At 40.4% G+C, this 23463-nt stretch overlaps 1 protein-coding gene across 9 annotated transcripts in view; it reads left to right on the forward strand.

Annotated features, from left to right (window-relative positions):
• Nucleotides 1–22806, forward strand: part of atp2b2 (ATPase plasma membrane Ca2+ transporting 2) — a 100773-nt gene extending 77967 nt beyond the window's left edge. For 5 of the 9 annotated variants that reach the window (XM_069535186.1, XM_069535214.1, XM_069535167.1 and 2 more), the window contains 11 exons: nt 6908–7149; nt 7909–8143; nt 11890–12069; nt 12220–12307; nt 12491–12597; nt 13280–13471; nt 13771–13984; nt 14073–14284; nt 14385–14492; nt 14596–14778; nt 18972–22806. In XM_069535186.1, coding sequence (XP_069391287.1) covers nt 6908–7149; nt 7909–8143; nt 11890–12069; nt 12220–12307; nt 12491–12597; nt 13280–13471; nt 13771–13984; nt 14073–14284; nt 14385–14492; nt 14596–14778; nt 18972–19283 — 2073 coding nt within the window. In that variant the 3' untranslated portion in view covers nt 19284–22806. Of the gene's footprint in view, nt 1–6907; nt 7150–7908; nt 8144–11889; nt 12070–12219; nt 12308–12490; nt 12598–13279; nt 13472–13770; nt 13985–14072; nt 14285–14384; nt 14493–14595; nt 14779–15948; nt 16139–16460; nt 16514–18971 lie in introns of all 9 variants that reach the window. The other 4 variants (XM_069535225.1, XM_069535221.1, XM_069535203.1 and 1 more) reach the window with 4 other exon arrangements.
• The last annotated feature ends 657 nt before the right edge of the window (nt 22807–23463 follow it).

Consider the following 23463-nt stretch of genomic DNA (forward strand, 5'->3'; position numbering starts at 1 on the left):
TCTTCATTCATAAAAGAAGTTACCTCATTCCACGAAGGTGGAAGTTAAACTCAGGGCAAACTTCAAATGATATTACATACAGTACTGTGCTAACCACTTCACTACCTGACTTCATCACTGTTATATACTGTAAATACACAGAGATTTCTTCCATAAATATAATATGAAACATCAAATTTAGTGCATAAATAGTGCGTAGTAGTGTTGGCATGAATGTGTTTATTTACTGAGAGTTCTTATGTAGAAAAGCTGCAGTGAAAGCGAGATGATTAAGGGCAGATATACAGTAATTAGAGAATGAGATGAACTCAAAGCAGGATGCAAAAGGGAAAATTCTGAAGAATATTCAGAGCATCTCTTCCTCCTTCCCTCCTCCGACCACCCCCACTCCCTCAGCGCCACTCCTGCAGTATGCTGGCTGGTGTGTTCTTATATAAGAGGCCAATCCTGTGGGATGCCCGGATGGCTATGGGATTCTTTGATGGCCACCACACAAAGGCACAAAGGCAAAGAGGCAGGCTTTGATACCTGTATCAGTCGCCCACTGCCTCTCTGGCTTCATAATACAGCCATGGGTGTAGCTCTGCCTCTTCTGTCAGCACATACAGACTCTAAAGTGGAGAAAGCTCCTGCTCCAGGGAGGAATTCACACACATATACACACATTTACTGAACCCGGCACACATACAGTATGTGCACACTCATGCACATCATAAACATGCACATTCTCATACATACTTGATTCACAAATACTGTTTGAAACATGAGTGTATGCAAGTATTCTTTAGTCAGGCTTCAGATATTTTTTCAAGTTCGAGTATTTATAATGGAACAGGTGGTTTAAATGTTCTTTGACTGTATTGCTGTGAACTGGTAAACATATATATAGTATGAAAATGATACAGCTGTGCTTTCATTCTTTTCTTTTTCTTTCAACCTTCACTTCACATCCTTAGTTATTTTCATGTTGACGTTGTCCATTAGAACGGTGTGTGTGTGCGCACTGTGTAAAGTGCAGATGCCCCTCACAGAAATGTCCATTGCGCACACACATCTGTCATATCTGGCATACTGACACTGTAGGAGGTTTTCAGATCACAGGTGCATGTTCTCACAGCACAGTGGTGTGTGTTTAGCATGACTGTGTGAGTGTCCTGAGAGCTCAGTCTCGTGTTGTTTCAACCACCTGCCCAGGTCATTATTCCGGTTAGAGAGGCACAAACACAAAAGCACACACACACACACACACATTGATGGCATCAGTTGTGTAGTGTACATGCTTTTGAGAAATGAGTAGACCATTTTAATAAAAATGAAAAGTATCAACAGGGTGTTTCAGATGTTGAAATATAGATAATAGAAAAACATAAATCTGTTAAATCTGAAAAATCCCATGTGTTGATCTACAATGAGCATTTGTAGTTTTTAATTAAAATAAACGGCTTCATGAGTGTGCACTGAGCTTGTGGTGTAATTGGCTTTGGCTCAGTGTTTTTGTCATCTGGACATAGTGTACTTGTTTGCACATGGAGGAGAGATGAGTGTCTTCGATGACTTTAGCTCAATGCTCCGAGTGTCCCCATGTTTGGAAAATTCTTGGACACTGACGTCCACAACAAACTGATGTCCAAATGTGTCCTCTTCTCTTCTCTTCTCTTCTCTTCTCTTCTCTTCTCTTCTCTTCTCTTCTCTTCTCCTCTCTTCTCTTCTCTTCTCTTCTCTTCTCTTCTCTTCTCTTCTCTTCTCTTCTCTTCTCCTCTCCTCTCCTCATCACATCAGAATGACAATGCTTTGATGTTTAAACGGCACCAAGCTTAATGGGCTCCCTGCATTTCCCTCACACATGACATGGTAGATTTTATGCTTTCATTGTTGTTATGTTGCACATCAAAGATTTATATGGAGCGTGAGGTTAGTGATAATGCTGCTGATCAGATTTAAGATTATTTTATCAAACAATACAGTGAACAAATAGGCCAGTGACTCATGTGCGACTGACATTTTATAGTGATTGTATCCTAATTTTTTATAATGTTTAGCGATCACCATGGGTTTTTTTCAGCCCTGATTTTGACATATGTCATAATAAGTTTTGACTTAAAAAGAAAAAAAAAGAGACATGTTTTTCCCGAGGAGGAATTAAACCTAAATGAAATGTAAACTGAAGGTGGTCCAGAAGTCAGGTATTAATATTATATACTACTAGTTGTATATGAAAATTCCACAGCACCAACTTGCTATCATATAAGTTACACTTAGTCAAATATATAATATGAGATCGAGTCACAAGCATCAAATAAAGTTGTTCTCTTAGTGCTTATCAGCTAATGTGAAGTAATATTCTATATGTAGAGTTTTACCCATTTGTGGCCAAAAATTAACCAAATGCAAGATATAAGGATAATTAAACTGAATTAAGAAGTAACAGGGAGGCAGGTAATGTTAGTTTATTTTCATTGTACTGAAAGGAAACTAAGTGTAGACTGTAAAATAAAACTGAAATGTATTTGTTGAAATATATATGTGAAAAACAAGGCTTCACAATATATTCTTTTTGTGTTACCAGTTTTGCGTTTACAACCTTCACACACACACAAAGATTTGATACGTCACATTACTTTGTGTGATGTCTTATTGTTTTAGAAATCAAATATCTGTAGCAGTCAGGCAAATAAGGACATAATGAGTCTGAAGGAAATAAACGGTCAGAGTTAAAAGCTGAAAGCAAATGGAAAAGGGAGCAAAGAGAGGATTAATGCAAAAAGGGATGAAGGAAGATAAGAAAATTATTCAAGAAGAGGAGCTAGAAAGCACACTCACGTGACAAGTGTCTTCATCATGGACTGTACGACTGTATTACTGCCCTCCAGCACGCCTCCAGTTCTTAGCCCAGTTGGCTGGTACAGTCATGTGGAGAGCTCGAATACCATCCACTCCTACATGCAAAGAGGGAACAGGAGGGAAGGCGAAGGCAGCGGGGGTGAAGTGACTTGTTAGAGACTGGGGAACCCGATAGTGAGGAAGAAGAAGAGAGATATCTGGAGTGGGATAGGCGCAAAGCAAGCAAAGATAGGAAAGAGAGACAGTAGGGAATATGGAAAAAAATGGAAAATGAGGGACAGTTAATAGTGCAGTGAAAAGATGATGATGGAGTGTGAATAGAACCGGGAAGAAAATGGAAAGATGGAGAAGAGAACGGGAAGGAACAGGAGGGATGGATTAAGGAGAGCCCTGGGCAGAATAGGAAGTAAAGTTGCCAGCTCTCCCTCTGGCATATGTCCTTGCCTGCGGGAGAACCAAAGGACCAGTGAGAGGGCATCTGGTCCTTCGCCACGTCCAGGCAAGGACGCGCCAACAGTGGGGAGTCATGCCAACGCTGCACATCTTATGCCAGCAACTGTCCTTGTAAGTAGAAACCCACGTCAAGCAGAACCTCTGCGGAATATCGTACAATAAAAGGCAGTGGTGCTGCTGTCGGCAACGCGACAGGCACAAGGTTCAAAAGGGTCGTCTCTTAAGTAATCATGGGTGTGTTTCGAACATAACATTCAATAAACATGCTGCTCAGATGGCTGCAGTGTGGGCACTGGACAGGAAATGACACCTGCGTTGGTTCTTATATAAATGAGTATTCTGGTGCTGTAATGATTAAGGTGGTCATTTACATTTAGTGGTTTAGCTTGTTGTTCTGTTGCTAGGAGCCTATTCACTCAAACACTTAGCAGACAATACAGATGAGGTCATTTGTTCCATCCCCTCATTAGCTAATGACAGGCAGTGTCTTCCTGATGTAATCACTGGTCATTAGGAAAAGGCATTAATTCTGTTATTTACCACAAACTCTCCATAAAGTATTTATACTCCTCTCTGTGTCTGTGAGACACAGCTGAACATTAACCAGATATGTCCAATTACTAGGTGAACATGGGCAAGCGCTCTGATTGTTTTTTTTTAAATGCGATTATAGATGACTTTCTTTCTTACCCTCTTGACTTGAGCTCCTGGATCATAGCAGCTGCAATTACAGGGACATGTACAATACGTCTGCGCCTGAAGGAATCAATATTCATTGTTTCTTTACAAAATGTGGTTTCAAGATATTGAACTGCACAAACCAGACATGCGACAAATGTATCGCCCACCAGACAATTTTCTCAAATGACTCAGAATCCTTCCAAGATATTGTGCTTCACTTGGTGTTGGATTGAAGCCAAAACTACCAAACAGAAAAGTCAAGCTTTGACACCATTGGTCAACCAACCCACTTTATCAATTTTAAGTTATGTTCCACCAAATTCCCTCAAAAGGCCAATATACAGTGTAACACCCTCAGTCCTTCGTCCATTGGCTCATAGAGTGTATATAAAAATGGTCATGACTCCCTGAAAATGAAGCCAGATCACCTGGCTCACCACCCAGTGCCTGGCTTCATTACAGATCATAATCCCAACCGAAGTAAGAAGTCAGAATACGCAATAAATTGATTTTTCTCAAATGTGTTTTTTTGTCATTTTAGTTAGTTTGTATCACACTGATGTTTGTTCATTTTGGTTTTAATAAGTTATTTGTGGTATAAATATGGGGTGAAATGATTGACTGCTGAGACTGACTCGTGATTGGTGGAGCACGTGTATCAGCAGGACTTGATGCAATGGCTTCATCTCTGCATCACTGCTGCACAGTCTCTGGCTTCAAAAGCGCAAGATGACAGCATTTGTATCTGGGATATTTTGGCATCATTTCTCAGTATCTGAAGGAAGTGGAGAAGCTTTGTCCATCTTTATGAACAGTTTATGGTTCTGATACACTTCTAAAAAACTTAAATAGACTGGAACAGAGGAGGATCTCTTTAATGTCAGTTGCACAGAGAAGAATGGAAAATAAATGTAGTAAAATTTCACTATGTTGACCACATGGAAATTCATCTTAGCCATTGTCAGTATCTTTAAAATACACATAAACACAGTTCATTAGTGCCCACTATGAAAACCTTGTTAGCCGTTGGAAGAGAAGAGTCATTTGGTGGAAAATGTGAGCATGACAATTCCTGTAAGCCATTAATGTGATTAACTATTCTGTAGATATAGTCTTACTCAAAACACTGTGGCAAGTGCAGAGTGAGGAAAACAACGGCAAAAAGTAAAATTCAAAATGTCAAAATGTCAAGCTGTCGTTTTAAATCTAAACTTGGTTGGAGGTTTGTTTAGAAGAACAAGCCTGCAGTCGACCTATTTTGGAGGCAAATAGCACAGACTGAAGGCGTCTGTTTAGTAGCAAGTTAGAAGTATTACATTCAGTGTGTGTGTGTGGTGGGGGGGGTATCATCACACTGATGAAATAGAAAACAGTGTGTTTTCAAAGAAGAAAAAGCTGTATTGCTTGTATTTCTGTGTGATATCAGGGGAAGAAATAGTGAGTAAATGGAGAGCAGCTTGGGGAAAATATTAATAAATATGGACTGGACAAGATGAAATGAGAAACAGAATTCAAGGACTTGTGTGAGTGGAGTGAGATGAGTGAGAATCCTGTGAGAGAATCAGAGCCAGAGATTCAGAATCCCCGAGAGACACAGAGAGAGAGAGAGAGAGAGAGAGAGCGAGAGAGAGAGCGAGAGCACCCTCTCCTTTCCCAAGTATCTCCTTCCAAGTATCTCCTTCCAAGTGTGCTTCACCCAGTGTTACGATGGCAACACTGAATCTTCCACAGGCTGACCACATGTGCACACTCACACACTTGCACATACTGTAAATGTGCACCTGAACACACTGCTCAGATTTCAACAAACACACACACACACACACAACTAACCATAAAAGGCTGTACTGTCGGCTGATAATAAAAACATTCCAACTCTAAGAGGCCGAGAAAACGCTCCTCTGACATCAGACACTGTAAAATACTTAATTGCTACTCTGAGGTAAACACATTAATCATTCATGAGCAGAATTTGATATTCAATTAATATTTTTTTCAAGAAAAAAAAGACAAATATTCTGTGGTTTCTCCTTTTCAAAGGAAAATATTTGCTGCCAGTCTTTGTTTTCTCTAAGCTTTAATTTAAGGACAAAATAATAATAAATATTCACTCAATGGAGATTATATTCTGCTGATTAATTGATAGCATTAGTTGCTGTTCTAAAACAAAAACTAAACTATTAATGATCATTTCAGAACAACATAACCTGAACAGGTGAGCTAGCTGAGGCCCCACATAAGGAGGCTTGAGTCCTCCTGCAGCAGTCGCAGGTTCGATTCCAACCCGTCCCTCTGCTTTTTGTCTTCCCCCCACTCTCTGTCACCATTTAATGCGTGGACTGTCCTCTCCATAAAGGCAGAAAGTCTCCATAAATATCTCATCTCATATCGCGTTTGATGCTCACGATTCACGTCCTCGTCGACATGTTGATAGTGAGGTGTTAGCTGAACCGTGGAAAAACACATAGTTCTAAATGTACAATTACAGATTGCAAAGGGGGTTGAGCTGCATGCCTGAAATAAGAACATCCAAATGTGATTCCATCCATCTCATCTCCAAACCCTCCCACACACAGCAACCCCTTCACCTGCTAGCTGCTTAATTATCACTAGCAGCTATTACACTGCTGGCACGGCACTGAAGAAAAGAAGAATATCAGCACAGAGTCGATCACAGAACAAACAGGGATGTTTGTACCTAGAGTTTACTAAACTACAGAGAAATGAAACGCAGCTGTAGATGCAATAAAAAATTTAAGATTTAGAGGAAAGGGATGGCATAGGTTGAAATAATGTAGGTGAAGGTTAAAAAGATTTTAAAGACACACTTGAGTGAAAAACAACCACAGACCAATTAGAAGCAGAAATGATTCTGTATTGCAAGAATATTTGTCTGAAAATAGGACTAAAAACCTCCTCTGCCTCCGTCCAGCCCCCAGATAAGGAAGGCGGACTGCCGAAGCAGGTGGGCAACAAGACAGAGTGCAGCCTGCTGGGATTGGTTCTGAGCCTGAAGCGGGATTACCAGACAGTAAGAAACCAGATGCCAGAGGAAAAGCTTTACAAAGTCTACACCTTCAACTCTGTCAGGAAGTCCATGAGCACCGTCATCAAACTGCCTGATGGGAGCTTCCGCATGTACAGCAAAGGAGCCTCTGAGATTGTCCTCAAAAAGTGAGTCTGCTTCTTGATTTATTATGAGAGGATTCTGATGATAATAGCAGCATGTGTATTAGTATAAAGTACCGCTCTGTTTTTTTCTATGGCACATATAGAAAATCCATTTTGAAGAGCTCAATGTATTTGAGAGCACTCTCTCCAGGCAGAGAGAGTGGATTGAGTTTCCACTAGAAGGTCACACAATTGGGACATTTTACAGTTTATAACAGCAACTCTGCAGTAACAAATGAGTAGCTCATAGAAACATGTGAGAGGCAGATATGAAGCTTCACACGCTGAAGGAAGTAAAAAACATTATAATCAACATTTATCTTAAATTTACAGGTAATCAGTTCATTTATTTTCAATCATATTCATCGACCTGGAAAATCACAGTTTAACTGTCACTATATTTCTCTCTGGATTAAATCCAGATGGAAATCTGTCACAAATACCTGACAATACTAAAAGGTCAATTTTGTCAGTGTTCTGGAGCTTTTGATCATATAAAATGATCATCATTTTCTCATATTGTAATTCAAATTCTAGTGATTACTTTCAGAAATATGCATATTTGTAGATTGAGTGGTATCTTCTATGTGATTGATGATTCATATCACTCGCCTACATATTATTGTCCATGTTTGATCATGGGGTGGCACCTCAAAGCAAGAAGGTTTGACTCACATTGCATTAGCTCAGTAATCAACAGTACAAATGCATCATTTCAAATACTTCCTTTCCCGCCAACCTTCAACTCATCCTGAACTCCAGATGCAGCCATATTCTGAACGAGGTGGGGGAGTCGAGGGTTTTCCGTCCTCGGGACAAGGACGAGATGGTGAAGAAAGTGATTGAGCCCATGGCGTGTGAGGGCCTGAGGACCATCTGTGTGGGGTACCGCGACTTCTCCTGCAATCCTGAGCCAAACTGGGAGGATGAGAACAACATTCTAACTGACCTCACAGCCATCTGTGTCGTAGGGATAGAGGATCCCGTCAGGCCAGAGGTAGGAGCATATTTTGGTGGAACACTGAGAAGTGTAGTTGTTCTGCTGAAGTCCTGCAGTTTGTGTTTTTTCCTAACTTGTGAATCGGTGTCACTTAACATAAAAATGTAAGGTATTTATGAGCTCGCCCGTCCATACAGTTCTTAAAACATTTACCGGGAGACAGTGATAGACAGTAATGTCAATTAAATCCGGTATGTCAGTGCTGTGCTGGAGTGGTTCAAACACAGTGAGGTTGTACCATGTGCATATATAGTGTCTGCAGTATGTGTATACCTTATCAAAGTGACAGGGATGTTATTAAATGACGGTGGAAGCCACTGCAGTATGTGAGAGAGTGTATGTGCACAGTCTTAAAACGATTATGTGAAAGGTTTATGCAGGTAAGTACACACACATTTAAACAAATAAAGCAACACAGACCCCTGATCATGTGAGTTGCATAAAAGATGCGAATTAAATACACATTTGAGGAATGTGTTTTTGTTTAAAAGTAGGAACTGAATATTTCATACGTTCTGCAATTAAGCCACTAAACTGTTGGATAAAGTTTAAACATGTTAACCTGGACCGACCTTCGTTTACCGCTCTGCTGTAGCTTTGTTGGAATGTTCTTGGATTTGAAAGGCTGAGATTGTTAAAAAGCTTCTATTCAGTTAATCAACTTGAGTTGATCAATTTCTGTGGACAGAAATCAGATTCAGACACATCAATATTCCCATGGATGTTAGGAACAGCAGACCAGCTCCTTAGCACTAATTACACTCTTTAATTACCCCTCCCCATTATTTACATCAGAATGTAGTTTCAGTAAAGGAAGCTCACCCATTTACAGTTGGGTATTTACAAAAACAATTTCAGTGACGATATCAGATCAAAATGTGGAGGCTGAGAGTGAACGAGGCAGCTGGCGACTGTAGCAGTCTGTAGAACAATAAGCTGACAGAAAGGGATTGTGTGTCATTCTGGTATTTGCATGATCAATGGCTTCACTCATGAGTGCCCCACTAAATGATTATTGATCCATCCAACACATTCTTCAGACTGGGCCAATCAGCTTTAACCGAACCTTTAAATGTATTTATGCTGTGGTGGAGATTAACTTGCTTGCTTTGAATAGTGAAATCTGACTGTCCATGGTGGTGGAAAACAACATTTGTTATGAATTTAAGTTTTATTTAATCAAGATTAGCTGCTAATTTGCATATTTTCCTTTCTTTTACTGCTTATCTTTAATTTAAGTAATTCGTTAACCCAGTTGAAGGTAAAAACAATCAAATGAATAAGTTACCATCAGCAGCTCTTTTTCAGAGTTGCAAATTTTTTTTCGGATCAATTTCACTTCAAAGAAGAGTGGACTGTAATTGCGAAAACACTTGTGGTTTGAAAGAAGAGTCTACGTACAGTATCGGACCTCACTTGACAGCTCTGTTGCTGCCACAGGGAATCCGACTCCTGCATTATTCAACTTCCTCCTTTCATCTTTTTTTTTCCATCCCCCTCTCGTCATTCTCTAACAAGGCTCCTCATTCAAACTCTCCACATCATCTTCCCCCTGTTCCACCTCTCCCCGACGTGAAGGGTTTACCTTTCACATTTTTCTGGTTGCTCTTTTTCATTTGACTTGTCTCTGCACCATCTCACTGCGCATTGCTCTCTCTTTTTTTGCATCTGAAGGAGAGTTATGTAAGCATCTGAACAGAGGTAGAAAAAAAAACAATGAATACAGAGAGAAGAGGCAAAACACAGAAACCATTGTCCTCGAAAATTTAAAGCAAACAATCTTATAAACAACCTGAGTAAAACAGAGTATCACTGTGTTATTTAAGGCCAACTCTGCAGTTATCATGAAAATCAAACTTCCAAATGGCAAGAAGCATGCAGGAAAAAGGCGAACTATTGCTTATTCCCCATTGCGGAATTTCTTCCACCAAATGAGTCATTTAACATCTGACATTTTCAGTCAGCGATGTAGAAAAGCAGAGCACCAAACATCTTTCCAAGCCTCTTTGCAACCCAGGCTAATACTGGAAATGCAATGAGTCTTCCCTCTGCTAAAAAGGTCACGCACAGTGGTAAACGTGTTTTTGGTTTGTTTATTAGTCTCTAATTTCTTCCTCCAGAATGCAATGTTCTTTTAATAACTGGCTGCTGTGTACGTCTGCCTCCAGAGACACACGAGAGAAGAGAAGTGGTAAGGATAGAGCAGGAAAAGGAAAAGGGATAGCTATACAGAGAAAGATAAACAGATTTAAAATCAGGTTCATGTCAAAGGGAAGACAAGAGCGCAGAGAGAGGGGTAAGGAGAGAAACAGGGGGAAAATGAGAGTGTAACCAGATCCATGCTAGAGAGGCTTGTTTTCCACTCTCACCTACAAGCCTCTTAACCTCTTCCTCTGTCCGACCACATTATATTTTTAGTGAGCCTCTTCTCTTTCTTCCCTTTTCTTTCCTCCTCATCTTCTTCTTTTGGATAATCAGTCACCTGAAGCACTGATAATCCAAAAAGAAGAATGCAGTCAAACAGAAAGCAGGGATGATGGATAGGCAGACAGGAAGCTGGTATCTTGATAGAAAGAAATGTCTGTGAAAGCTGAAAGTAATAACACTCTTCTCTTTCTATAAAATTTACTGAAAGAACTTAATTACCTTGTCTGCTGTTTAAAAAGTCAATAGTCGTGATGATTAATCATACAAAAGAATAATATAATATAAAATATCAAGTAGAATGACATCACGTTTTGTTTTTGTAACATCTAGCTCATTAGAAAACCACACTCATGCATCTTGTTGATTTACTTCGTAATCCACTAACAGTCAAACCCCCCATGTTTACATGCATTAGCAGCTTAATTTGGCACTTTAATGTACAGTTGAGTATGTGTGCACATTGTGTCGGTGGATTCATCAAGCCTTTCAGTCTACTGTATGTAAACTGCGTGTTTGTGTGTGTTTATGGGTACACGCATGCTCCCGCGTGTATATGCAATATGCCCCAGCGTCAGTGAAAGGAAGTGGAAAATATGCATTTTCCTGCCTTCGAATGTGTGTGTGTTTGTGTCAGAGCGAGAGCGAGAGCAGACTTGTAAGTATCTGCAAATGGACGTGAGCTGCCGTTGTTGTATGTGCACACATTTGTTTATGTGTGGGTTTGGAGAGCAGTGCTCGCCCACATTGACCTGTGTCAGGAAAGAAGACATGTTTTTGAATCCATGCCTTTTCTCACTTGTTCTACCTCAGATCAATCTCCATACTGTGATATCGCTCTGTTAATTTACTACATGAATGTGAGGCGGCCAAAGAACCACTATACCATTATACCATTATATATTCTACTGGTAAAAAAGGGGTTAAAGACAGGAGGATGTGGTTCTGATAGGAGAAAGTGTAAGAGGTTAGTTTTCTTCATGTGCACCAGATGGTTTACAGTATTAATACTAGTGGTATTATCTTAAGGTGGCTACAATAAATACCTTCATATTTACAATGTATTTCGTTCAGGTCAGTGTTGGGCCTGTTTGGGGTTGAGTCTCACCACCAAAGTGGATACGAACCTCAACAGTTACTGAATTCATGACTGAACTGAACCACGTCTACATCCATGCTCCTCTGTATCTGCTTTGTGTGTAAATGTGCGACTCTTTAAAAACAAGTTTGTCATATTAACTTAAAACATGATAGTATGTCTATGTTGAATTCACAGCCTATTTCCACTGCCCAACATGTGTTCCTGTTTCACACTTCAGGTGCCTGATGCCATCCAGAAGTGCCAGCGTGCCGGCATCACCGTGCGCATGGTGACGGGAGACAACATTAACACAGCCAGGGCCATAGCTATCAAGTGCGGCATCATTCACCCAGGAGAAGACTTCCTCTGTATCGACGGCAAAGAGTTCAACAGGAGGATCCGCAACGAGAAAGGAGAGGTATTGTAATTTCTGTCTGTGAGCCAGAGAGCGAGAGAGGCCGGAAGAAGAGAGACTTGATAAGAGAAAGAAAAAAACTGCAATCACTTGTCCTATTTCCATTTGTGTGTGTGTGTTTGGACGAACGTGTTTGTGTGTGTGTGTGTCCAGGTGGAGCAGGAACGTATTGACAAGGTTTGGCCTAAACTCCGAGTTCTGGCCAGATCCTCCCCAACCGACAAACACACACTGGTCAAAGGTAAACTGGTTGCACTGTTTCATATTCTGATTAACTTTTGCCAAAGCAGCAAATATGTGATATCAATATGATCAGTGCTGTCGTACATACATACAAACAAAGATCACGTTGAACTGTGTTGCCTTTCCTCATTTCCAAATGCTGCATTCAAAGTTTATGCACCACTGTGTGTGTGTTTGACAGGAATCATTGACAGCACGATGGCAGTGCAGAGGCAGGTGGTGGCTGTGACAGGAGATGGGACCAATGACGGACCTGCTCTAAAGAAAGCTGACGTTGGCTTCGCCATGGTAAGCAGCCCCTCTTTTCAGTTTTTTTTCCTGTGTGTGTGTGTGTGTGTGTGCGTGTGCGCGTGTGTGTGTGCGTGTGTCTTTTCTTGTTTGCCTTCTTGTGAGACTGATCTCAGTCAACACCCGCAGACGTCTTCCTCACCTCTGCAGCATTTAGGGGTTCCTTCTCAGGAACTCATGCCTCAGGCTGTGTGGATTACCAGCTCCCCCTAGTGGATTTCTGGGCTCTGGGTTTCCCTGCAGCGCATTACTCAGATTTATCAGACAATTGCTAGAAAATAAAAAATAAACCAAATACAGATTCTGTTCTTTCTGCAAATCCCAATTTAATATGTATTTGTTCTTTGGCTGTAGATTTCTCCCCTCAACAATGAATTATTATAGATCATGCACTACACTATTTCCTCCTCACTGCCAATTGCACAACTCTGTGGTTTCCAAATTCTTTAAGCTAAAGTAACCTTTCATTAACGCCACCCATCAATTCCTATTTACTCTATTATGACATTATTTCACACTGGATGTTATTCCCACTCAGGAAGTGTGTCCTGCTCCTCCCATCAATATGAGAGTCCTATCATCAAACCACCAACACACACAGTAATTATTCTGCATGAACCACTGTAAAGTGTAATAGGAGCCTGTTTTTATTTCTGACTGCTCTGTCTCTGCTCTTTTCCAGGGTATTGCTGGTACAGATGTGGCCAAGGAAGCGTCAGATATCATCCTGACCGACGACAACTTCAGCAGCATCGTCAAGGCGGTGATGTGGGGCCGAAACGTCTACGACAGTATCTCCAAGTTTCTTCAGTTCCAGCTTACTGTCAACGTTGTGGCCGTCATAGTCGCTTTCACCGGCGCTTGCATCACACAGGTCAGATTGTTTGTGTGTGGGCATGTGACTATATCTAATGTACATAAGTAGATACAAAGTTATATGCAACATTACATGGAAACACATATCATCACAAGAAAGCAAACATTGCATTTAATATAAGTAGATACTTTTCCGTCTATCATATTTAACAAATAATGAAGATGATTAACCCTTTGCCTCTAAAATATCAAAATGGAACAGCCTGATTGGATTATATCAACATTTTTGCAACCTAGTCTGTGATTCAGAATTAAGAGTTATTGAGACTTTTTACAATTTTCCTCACATGTCTGCAGGACTCTCCTCTGAAGGCGGTGCAGATGTTGTGGGTGAACCTGATCATGGACACTTTTGCATCCCTGGCTCTGGCAACTGAGCCTCCCACAGAGTCTCTGCTGAAGAGGAAGCCATACGGTCGCAACAAACCCCTCATCTCCAGCACCATGACGAAGAACATCCTAGGACACGCGGTCTATCAGCTCATCATCATCTTCACTCTTCTCTTTGTTGGTACGCGATGTAATTTTGCTCAGCAGTTCTGCACCTCGTCTATGTTTAAGGACAACCAACTACTTGTCTTTTTTTATTGTCCTTGCAGGCGAAAAAATCTTCGACATCGACAGCGGCCGTAACGCACCTCTCCACTCTCCTCCATCTGAACACTACACCATTATCTTCAACGCCTTTGTTATGATGCAACTGTTTAATGAGATAAACGCTCGAAAAATCCATGGAGAGAGAAACGTGTTTGAGGGTATCTTCAAGAACCCCATCTTCTGCACGATTGTTCTTGGCACCTTCGCTGTGCAGGTTAGCTGACGCAAATTATTTGATTTTAAATGGAAACTACTGAAAGTCTACTTTTTATTTTCATGTTTTTGGAGTCTGACATGTGCTTTGCATTGTGCAGATTGTAATTGTGCAGTTTGGGGGGAAGCCATTCAGCTGTAAACCTCTGAACGTGGAAAAGTGGATGTGGTGTGTTTTCCTCGGACTGGGAGAGCTTCTCTGGGGCCAGGTAACATGCAAATACAGCTGATCTGTTCTCTCTCTGTGCATCTCTACAGTGAGCATGTCGCCTTTCCTTATTCACCCAATGTCCTGTCTTCTCTTTGGGTTAGGTCATATCCACCATACCCAATAACAGGTTGCGTTTCCTGCGGAGGGCCGGCCAGTTGACCAAGAAAGATGAGTTACCAGACGAGGACTTAAATGAAGATAATGAGGAGATTGACCACGCAGAGAGGGAGCTGAGGAGGGGACAGATACTCTGGTTCAGAGGACTCAATCGTATTCAGACTCAGGTGAGAACACAAGGGCATACGTTCACTTCCTATGTTACAAGTTGCTGTTTCACTCCCCAGAAAGATTTGGCTGGTTTGGTAAAATGTATGATTTTGTATATCCTTTAAAGGTACAATATACACCAAATGTAGTTGTCTTATTGGCATGCCTATATGTTTTACTGTCTTATAATCAGTTTCCATTAGCCAATACCTTGCAACCTTACCCCCAAGAAGAAGTCCTATGTTATGTTACGTTATTTTATTTGAAGATGACTTATCTAGGTTCATGAAGATGCAGCGTCCTCTCATTCTGTCTTGATGTGACTGTCAGCGCGGATCTGTGGAAGATGGATGGTTGAACCTCTGGGTGAAAGGCAACTGGAAATATGAATATACATATATGTTCTCACTGTTATCAACTCTGCAGACCATCATCACTGTGATATTCAGGACAGTTTGAATCTGTGTTGGATTTTGGTTAAATTATTTCCTGACGGTCCAGGATGAAGCTAACCCAATCATACTGCAAGTAGCTTGTCCTTGAATCAGTCAAATCATCCCAATTGCCAAAAAAAAGAATCTTACCCACCTCGAGTGGTTTCTGATAGTTTTGGTTTTATCTGTTTAAGTTTTGAGGTATTTCTGTCTGGGATTTCTAAAAATCTAGGTCACTTATTTAACTGAGGTGAATGGAATTTAGTTTTTTCCTTCAGCAGACAAAGTTAACACCTCTTTCTACAAACAGTGTCACTGATACTGTAATTCTCTGTTTTCTTCTGGACTATTTCCTTTGTTGAAAGAATTCCCATGAGTTATGTCCTTTGATTATGCAGAGTAAGGGGGGGGGGCACTGTTTCAAGAGATAATTCTGCTGTTTTAAAACTTTTAACTTTCATGCATTATATTCATATGAGGGTTGAGGCAGAAATCTGAAGGACTGGACAAGTAAATCCAAAACTTGACACCACAGATGATAGAGAACATGTTTCTTTTTATTGCTGTTTGTAAAGTGAGTGAATTGACCATTTAAGTTGAACAATTTCTTTAAGGGGATACATACATCATGTCATGACTGAGACAATCCCTTTAACCACCTGAATCACCCAGTCTGTCGACCTGTGTTACCATTTGGTCTGTGTCACTCTGAGCAGCCATTTGTCCTCTCCTGTCCCTGGTCTCCTCCCACAGATTGAAGTAGTCAACACCTTCAAGAGTGGCACCTCCTTTCAGGGGGCGGGGGCTCTGAGACGCCAATCCTCCACCACCAGCCAGACCCAGGATGTAACCAATGTTTCTAGTCCTAGTCACGTGTCCTTGTCCAATGCCCTTTCCTCTCCTACAAGCACTACTGCTGCTACTGCTCCTCCCACTACTGGTCGTGAGTCCGAACTCTGTCAGTCTGCTTCTCTGCTCTCTCTGCTTCAGAGGTGTCATCCTGTTCTCAACACAAAGTTACTCATCTCTAAACATTGTCAGATTTTTTATTCTCCAAACAAATGACTGTGATGGTCTCTGTTTGAGGTTGGCACCTCTGAAGATTCGTCTTTCTGTTTTTTTGTTTCTTGCTATCTGCTTTTTTCATTTCCTCTCTTTCTTCTGTCTTTTTGCTGTTCATACTGGATTTCAAATTCATCTTGATATCTCCTGCCATGCTTGGGTGTACTGTCCTCTCATTGGTGGATGTGTGTTTGTTTCCCCAGAGTGCTAGGAGCGCAGGACTAAGGGTGATACCCACGGCGTGACATTTCAGGTTGTGAGTTTGTCTCCCTCTGCTCATCCCTCCATCCATCATCCCATTCTCCAATCCTCCCATTTTATATGTCTTGACAGACGTTAACGTGAACTAATGACAATCAACTCACCAAGGGAGTGGGTAAACATTCAAGTATAAGTTGCACTGTTGTCTTACTCCATGTGTGAGTTCACTACTGATGAGGCAAATCACACTGGATTGACCTTCAATTTATTTACTGTATCCTGCAGCCGTGATCTGCAGTGACTAGAAAACATAAAGAAGCTACAGTATTTGATGAGGAACTGTCTGTTTGAACAGAAATAAAGATCCCAACTATTGTGCTCAGGGTGTGTTGAACAGGAATGGAGGGGAAACACTGTAAAGCAGTTCTGTACTGTACCAATAATTCATCCTGTCTCGTCGCTTCATACTGTCAGTGTAGCTCACTGTCATGTTGCCATAGTTACGGCCATAGATCCTTTACAGCAGCAGCAGTGTACTTTCCACCCCCTCCCACCCCTTTCTGACACCCCATCAGTGTTACTTGTCAGACATCTTGTCACATGAACTCATCCAGACAGGCTCCTCTTATTATTTTCTTCTGTTTTGTCTCCATATAACCTACTGTGCTGCAGTTAATAGAAAATATAAAGTATTCCCAGACATTGTAAAATTCTATTTCATTTCTGTACTGTTATATTATATCGTAACAGTACACTGCGGTGGTTAGTGTAATATTATTTACCGATCACAACCTTCCATGAAAATGGGAAAAACTATAATGAATTCACACAGTGTTAACTGGAGTTTAGAATTTAAAGTGTTTTGGGTTGAACTTACCATCACAGCATACAGTGGCACAATGATTGATTGATGAGAAAATATCTTTGATGATCAATTAACAAAAAGCATAAAATTTTCCCTGTTCATGTCAATAGAAATTGATTCATTTTGGGATTTGAGATTTTGAATTTGGTTGTGCAAAATAACATCATCTTCAGAATTATAATGCACATTTTTACAAAAATTTAAATAATTAAACAATAATCATTAGCTTCAATCCCGGAAATATGTCATTGTTGCCACTATTTTCATTGGTAGTCTCTCATAACTTTACTATTGCTTCATTGACAATGAGCATGTCAGTATTTGTTAGAGCAGGTATTTCAGTGGAATAAAATTTTGCTAAAATAAGTTCCATCATTTTTTGTATAGATTCAGTTCACAAAAATCCTTTACAGTTAGTTTTTTACCTGCAGAAATAATAGTACAATATCAACCTATCTATATAACCCAGAGTGCTATTGATTCAATTTAATGTTATAACATCAAATATTTATTATTAACAACCAAATGATTCCTATATAACTTCAGCATATGGACGATATGGCACAGGCAGTCAGGATTTATTACAAACAACCCTCCCATAGTCACCTACCTGAAGAAACCAACAGATACATGTTGATAAATAATTATTGAATAATTATTCTAGTTTTTTGGGGCCTATACTTGATTGTTTACTTGTGCATGGAGTTGAGAACGTGCTTTGACCGTCAGACCACTGATACTAAATCTATTATATTCATAGATTTCACTGTTGTGTGTTTTGTGTCAGCAGTCTGTGTGCTGGTGTCCACTTCCTCACCATCCTGTTGTCTTGTTGCATGTTACTTGTGTTTCGTGTTTACCTCCTGTGTTCATGAAATATGAACCTGCTGCATTCGCCTGTGTCTTAATGCCACTGTTTTTATTTGGATGTGTTGTTACACTGCTTGTGTTGATCCAACCTCCTGGTGCAGACTTGACTCTCTCCATCGCCCTGTGTGGCAACCATGCTTTAACCACCCTGTGCTGTGTGTGTGTGTGTGTGTTTGTGTGTCTCATCCAGAGTCTGTGTGGATATTGTCCCAGACGGTGCTCTGGTGCCTCCAGAGGTTTTTAAACCACCCGATTGGATCGCTCAGATCTAACCTCCTTCCTTCTTACTTACCTCGTCCACCAGATTTCTTCAAACTTGCATGTGATATTCTCCTTTTAATTTTTTCTGTGAGCATTCCATTTATTAACGTGGCTTGTTTCTAGGTATACAGCACATTGGACAAAAGCGTATACTTACAACGAGCGTTTGTGTTGCTTCGTAATTTGTTTTTTCCTTGAAATGTATGATTTTGTCGTGTTTTTTATGATTGTTTTCCTTGCGGTTTACCTTAGTGCACGCTACAGTTGAGTGACTTGTGAACTGTAGTAATCTTGTGAAAGCTGAACACAGACTGCAGTTGCCTTCTCTCTTCCTGTTCCTTCCCCTTCTCCTCCCTCTCCACCTCTTTGACCTCAAATAAGAGGGCCCCCCCTTCCCTCCTTTCTCTTCCATTCCCCCTCTTCTCTTTCATCCCGAGGGTCCCTCCAACCCTTCCATTTAATCTCCATCTGCAACACTCATCGTTTTTCCTTCTCTTTCTTCCCTTTGTTACGATAGATCCGCGTTGTGAATGCATTCCGTAGCTCCCTCTATGAAGGCCTGGAAAAACCCGATTCCAGAACATCCATCCACAACTTCATGACACACCCCGAATTTAGGATAGAAGACTCCACGCCCAACATTCCCCTCATCGACGACATGGACGATGACCCCGCTCGGAGGAGGAAGATGTACTCCAGCCAGCCCTCGTCCCCCAACAAGAATAACAATGCCATCGACAGTGGCATCAACCTCACCATCGACACCAGTAAATCGGCTGCTTCCTCCAGCCCCGCCAGCCCTCTGCACAGCCTGGAGACCAGCCTCTAACCCTGATCCAAAACCTCAGCTCTAACCTCTCGATCGCCTCTCCTTGAAGTCTGGGTGTGCTTCTTCCTAGTTCCCTCCAGACCTTTAATGCAACCTCACACCTTGTCAACCCCCAAATTTCACCCAGTTCCGGCTGAATTGTTCTCCTCCAGCCCCCTCAGACCCCTTAAGCTTGAGCTCTTAAAGCTCTCTGTTCCTCTCGAAATGGAGAAAATCTAAAGTAATACAGCAAGGTGAAAAAAAAACTAACTAGCATACAATCAAAAAAGCGCAGTAAAGCCACAAAACCTACACAGCCATCCTGCTTTAATGGTTGTATGTGTACAGTGGCGGCAGTTGTGGTTTGTATGACTATATGCGTGTTAGCATGTACTGTATAAGCGTGCCGCGGACTGCACATATGTATGAACTGTGTCCTTCGTGGCACCGGGAGGAGACGATACAGAGGGACACACTGCTGAGGAGTGAAAATCACAAAACAGGACAGACTTTAAAACTCCGCTCACACTCCCTCTCTTCAACACTAACATTGTCAATACTGATTATAGTTTAAATTAAATTGAAGAGCATTGTTATTATTCTGATTCTGATTATTATTGTTATTATTATTGTTGCTCCTGCATGAATGTACATTACCCAAGTTTTATTTAAAAGGGGTTTTAATTTTATTGGGGTTCTTTAGTTCTGATGGGCTTCGGGCCTCGCAGCGAACTACTACTTTAAAGACGGCTTCTCTGAGCTCCCGGCCTGCGAAGTTCTCTCGTCTGTGTGGCATGAACATGTACCCGCCTGTAAAAATTTCTTTCATCCATACACGGAAATGTGTAACGAGGTGGTAGGGCTCAACTTGCACAGTTTAGTTTTGCACCTGTCGGAAAAAGAGGAACACAAAATAATGATGAAGATAGCATTTATGGGATATATTCTATAAATACAAATACATATAAATATATTTAGAGAGAGTTTATCTTTGTTTGTCGGCATGTTGCCTTGTTCCTGCTTCAATGGCTCGAAATACTTTGACTTATTTATGTCTTAAAGAGAATGTAATTTGTTTACAACCTCGTAGAGATAAACTTCCTGGTTTCTAGACGGAGGGAGGCGAAGTTGACGCTCAGAAGGACCAGAGCTGTGTTGGTGTGTTATTACTGAAAAACCATGTGCTGGAATTTGCCTGCTATCCTGTCAATAATGTAGATATTTTAGAGGATTAACAAACGAAAAGAAACCAAAATATAATGGGATACGTAGTAAATGTGGAATCTTAGTATAACTATATGATTGTTGAGATCAAGTTGGAGTGGCTTGCCTTTGGTTTTTCTAAACGGAGGCCTCCTTTTTGTGACAGAGGGGGAAATATTTCGTTCTTTTTTTCCACTACTTCTACTTTTTTTTTTAATTGTGTTTTTTTTCTGTGCTTCAGCGCTGGCCTGGCTCAGGGCTCGAGTCAAAAGCTGATATCAGGACCCTTACAGTGAACTGTCTCTGTTTGTTTGAAGGACTTGATGTTTTACAATTCTGTGTGATCATCACAAGGCTGCAGTTGAGTCATATTAGAAATTTACATTTGGATTCTCTGCATCGCACGGAAATCAGATTTTTTTTGTTTTTTAAATTTGAAAATATTGTGCTGTTTATCTTATCTTTTTATTTAATTTTGATTTATTCGTAAATTGTTTTCCTCTAGCAGACGGACACGTGCAGCTCTTGGCATTTTTAACATCTCAAAAAAAAAAAAGAAGGAAAAACTGAAAAAAAATTACAACAAAAATGGAATGTTGCTTTGACTCTTTTTTTCTATATATAAAAAAAGACGTTCCTTTTCTGCACTATCTGGTTATGAATGAAAACTTCTGTGGTGTAATTCTAGATGTGCTTTTATGTGTTTTATCCAAGCTTGTCTTCCTGCCGTCACAGAATATTACAGTACTCTAGCATCTCGACTGTACTCAGTAGTTGTGAACTATTTATCGTGCTTTGACCAATCAGACATTACCAGAGAGAGGTTACCTACAGAGGGCACATTTACCCAGACTTATTGCACTCAGAAGGAAAAGGCCACTTAACTAGTCTGTACTATTGTTATTTCTAGTACTAACCCAAGTCATTGGCAAGCATGACGTGATAGGCTCATTATGCAACTTGAAAAAAAATTACAATTTTTCTACTTAAAAAATCCTATATACTACTACAGTATGTACAATCATTTATCTGAGAAAATCTATCTTTTCTTTTTCTTTTTTTTATATCCTCCTCCTCTGTCATTTCCCATTGGATCAGTTCATCTGGAGAGGGTGCACAAGCTTTACCAGTCAGCTCAGGCGTGTTGAAAACCTTGACATGGACCATTTGAATAAAACTCTGTCTTATTTAAGTTGGAAAAACACCAGTCTGGATTCTGATATTCTGCTTAGAAGCTGATTATTTCTGTTCTTTTTCCAATGTTTTAACTTGACAATTTATTTGTTTATTTGTCTGTAAAAAACAAGAAAAACAATAAACAAAACAACAAAAAAAACACATTACAAGTGCGACAGCAGCATTTTCAATTTAAATAGAAAAGAGAGACCGAAGCCAACATTCTCAAAACCACTTTTACATCTGAGAGGACATTCAGCTTTAAGAGGATGCTGAGACGCAGAGTTTGAAAATAATCTTTGTAAATATGCAGCAATGACAAACTCTATGCGGACTGGTGTGAAAACAGGAACTCTTCCTGACTCTGTCTCCCATCATGCACCATCATGAGTCTTACTGCCGACGCAGCTGATTGGCTGTGTGCGATCAATCACTGCTCCTGTCAGAAACACTTCAAAGCGCTCGTGATTACGTTCGAATGATAACACGATCTGTAACAACCCGTGATTATGTTGACGATGACTCTGTCGCTGATGATGATGATGATGATGATGACCATGATGATGCTGATGATGATAATGATGATATCAATGATACTTTTTGCAATATACTCTCACCTGCCTCGATGTACTGTATTTAGCAGCATGCAGTTTGTGGAACAAAGAAAAAGAGAAATGCCAACAGATAACACTTTGGCATACCATTTATGGGTAAGTGATTTAAGTGTTCATCTTGTTTTTATGATATTTTTTTTATCTATACAATAATTGTAAATAAAGAACTCAATGTCTTTGTTCATTTAATACTATGCAAAAAGTCATGCTTTTCTGATTGTTACCCACCCTTAACCCTGAGCGTGTTGCTGGAATGTTTATGGTCTCAAAAGTCAGTAAAAACAATGTGATGTAAATTATTTTCTAGCTCGAGGAAAAACATTCAATGATTATTATAATGGTATCATGAGGATGATGATGATGATGATGATGATATTTAATGGTGGTGACGGTGATGATGCTGATGATGATGATCATGATGAACTGTGACTCTTGCTGCTTGACTGTCCCATTTACTCCACTCCTGACAGGAGCGCAAGTGAAAAACATAATAAAAACCAAAAAAAAAGAAAAATCACTTAATAAATCTCCCAGAGCAGCATGACCCAGTATGATGTGTCCCTGCCGCGTGTCACATGTCCTGTTCTCATTCATTGTTCTTCATCAGACGCTCTGACTCGGGTTCTTCCTCCACTTTCACTCACTTGTTTTCAAGGGTTCTGATTGAGGCTAATGAATTTAGGTTTCACTTTAACTAGACAAAGAAGCTCTTGATGTAATACACCTGAAACCCAAGGGTCAGTAACATTTACTCCGATATACTTGTAGTTGAACCTGTGACAGGACAAACACACAACGACCAAAGACAAATCTGCAGTAATTTGAAATGAATAAGGACCACTGCATGTTCGAGGTTCATTTCCACCTTAGAAACCAAACAGATCTGCTATAAACTGAATCAACATTTAGCTCAGAATTATAATTCTGCACAAGTTGAACACTATCTAATGAAACATGTTCAACACGCAATGAATTATTGTGTTAATATTTTGCATGTGTCCGACCAACACTGATCAACTGTGTGTGACTGTAACAACTGGCATGTTCGATGTAATGTAAAGTACAGCAATTGGCTGATGGGAGTATCATTTTTGCATGGGCCGATAATGGCACCAGATAAAAAGGGAAGGGATCAACAATTGTTCTAGAGGGCGACGTAAAAACATTTTCTGACACTTTTAGTTCTGTAACCCAAATGTGGACCTCGA

This window comes from Paralichthys olivaceus, chromosome 2 (genome assembly GCF_024713975.1).
Source record: "Paralichthys olivaceus isolate ysfri-2021 chromosome 2, ASM2471397v2, whole genome shotgun sequence".
Lineage (NCBI taxonomy): Eukaryota > Metazoa > Chordata > Actinopteri > Pleuronectiformes > Paralichthyidae > Paralichthys > Paralichthys olivaceus.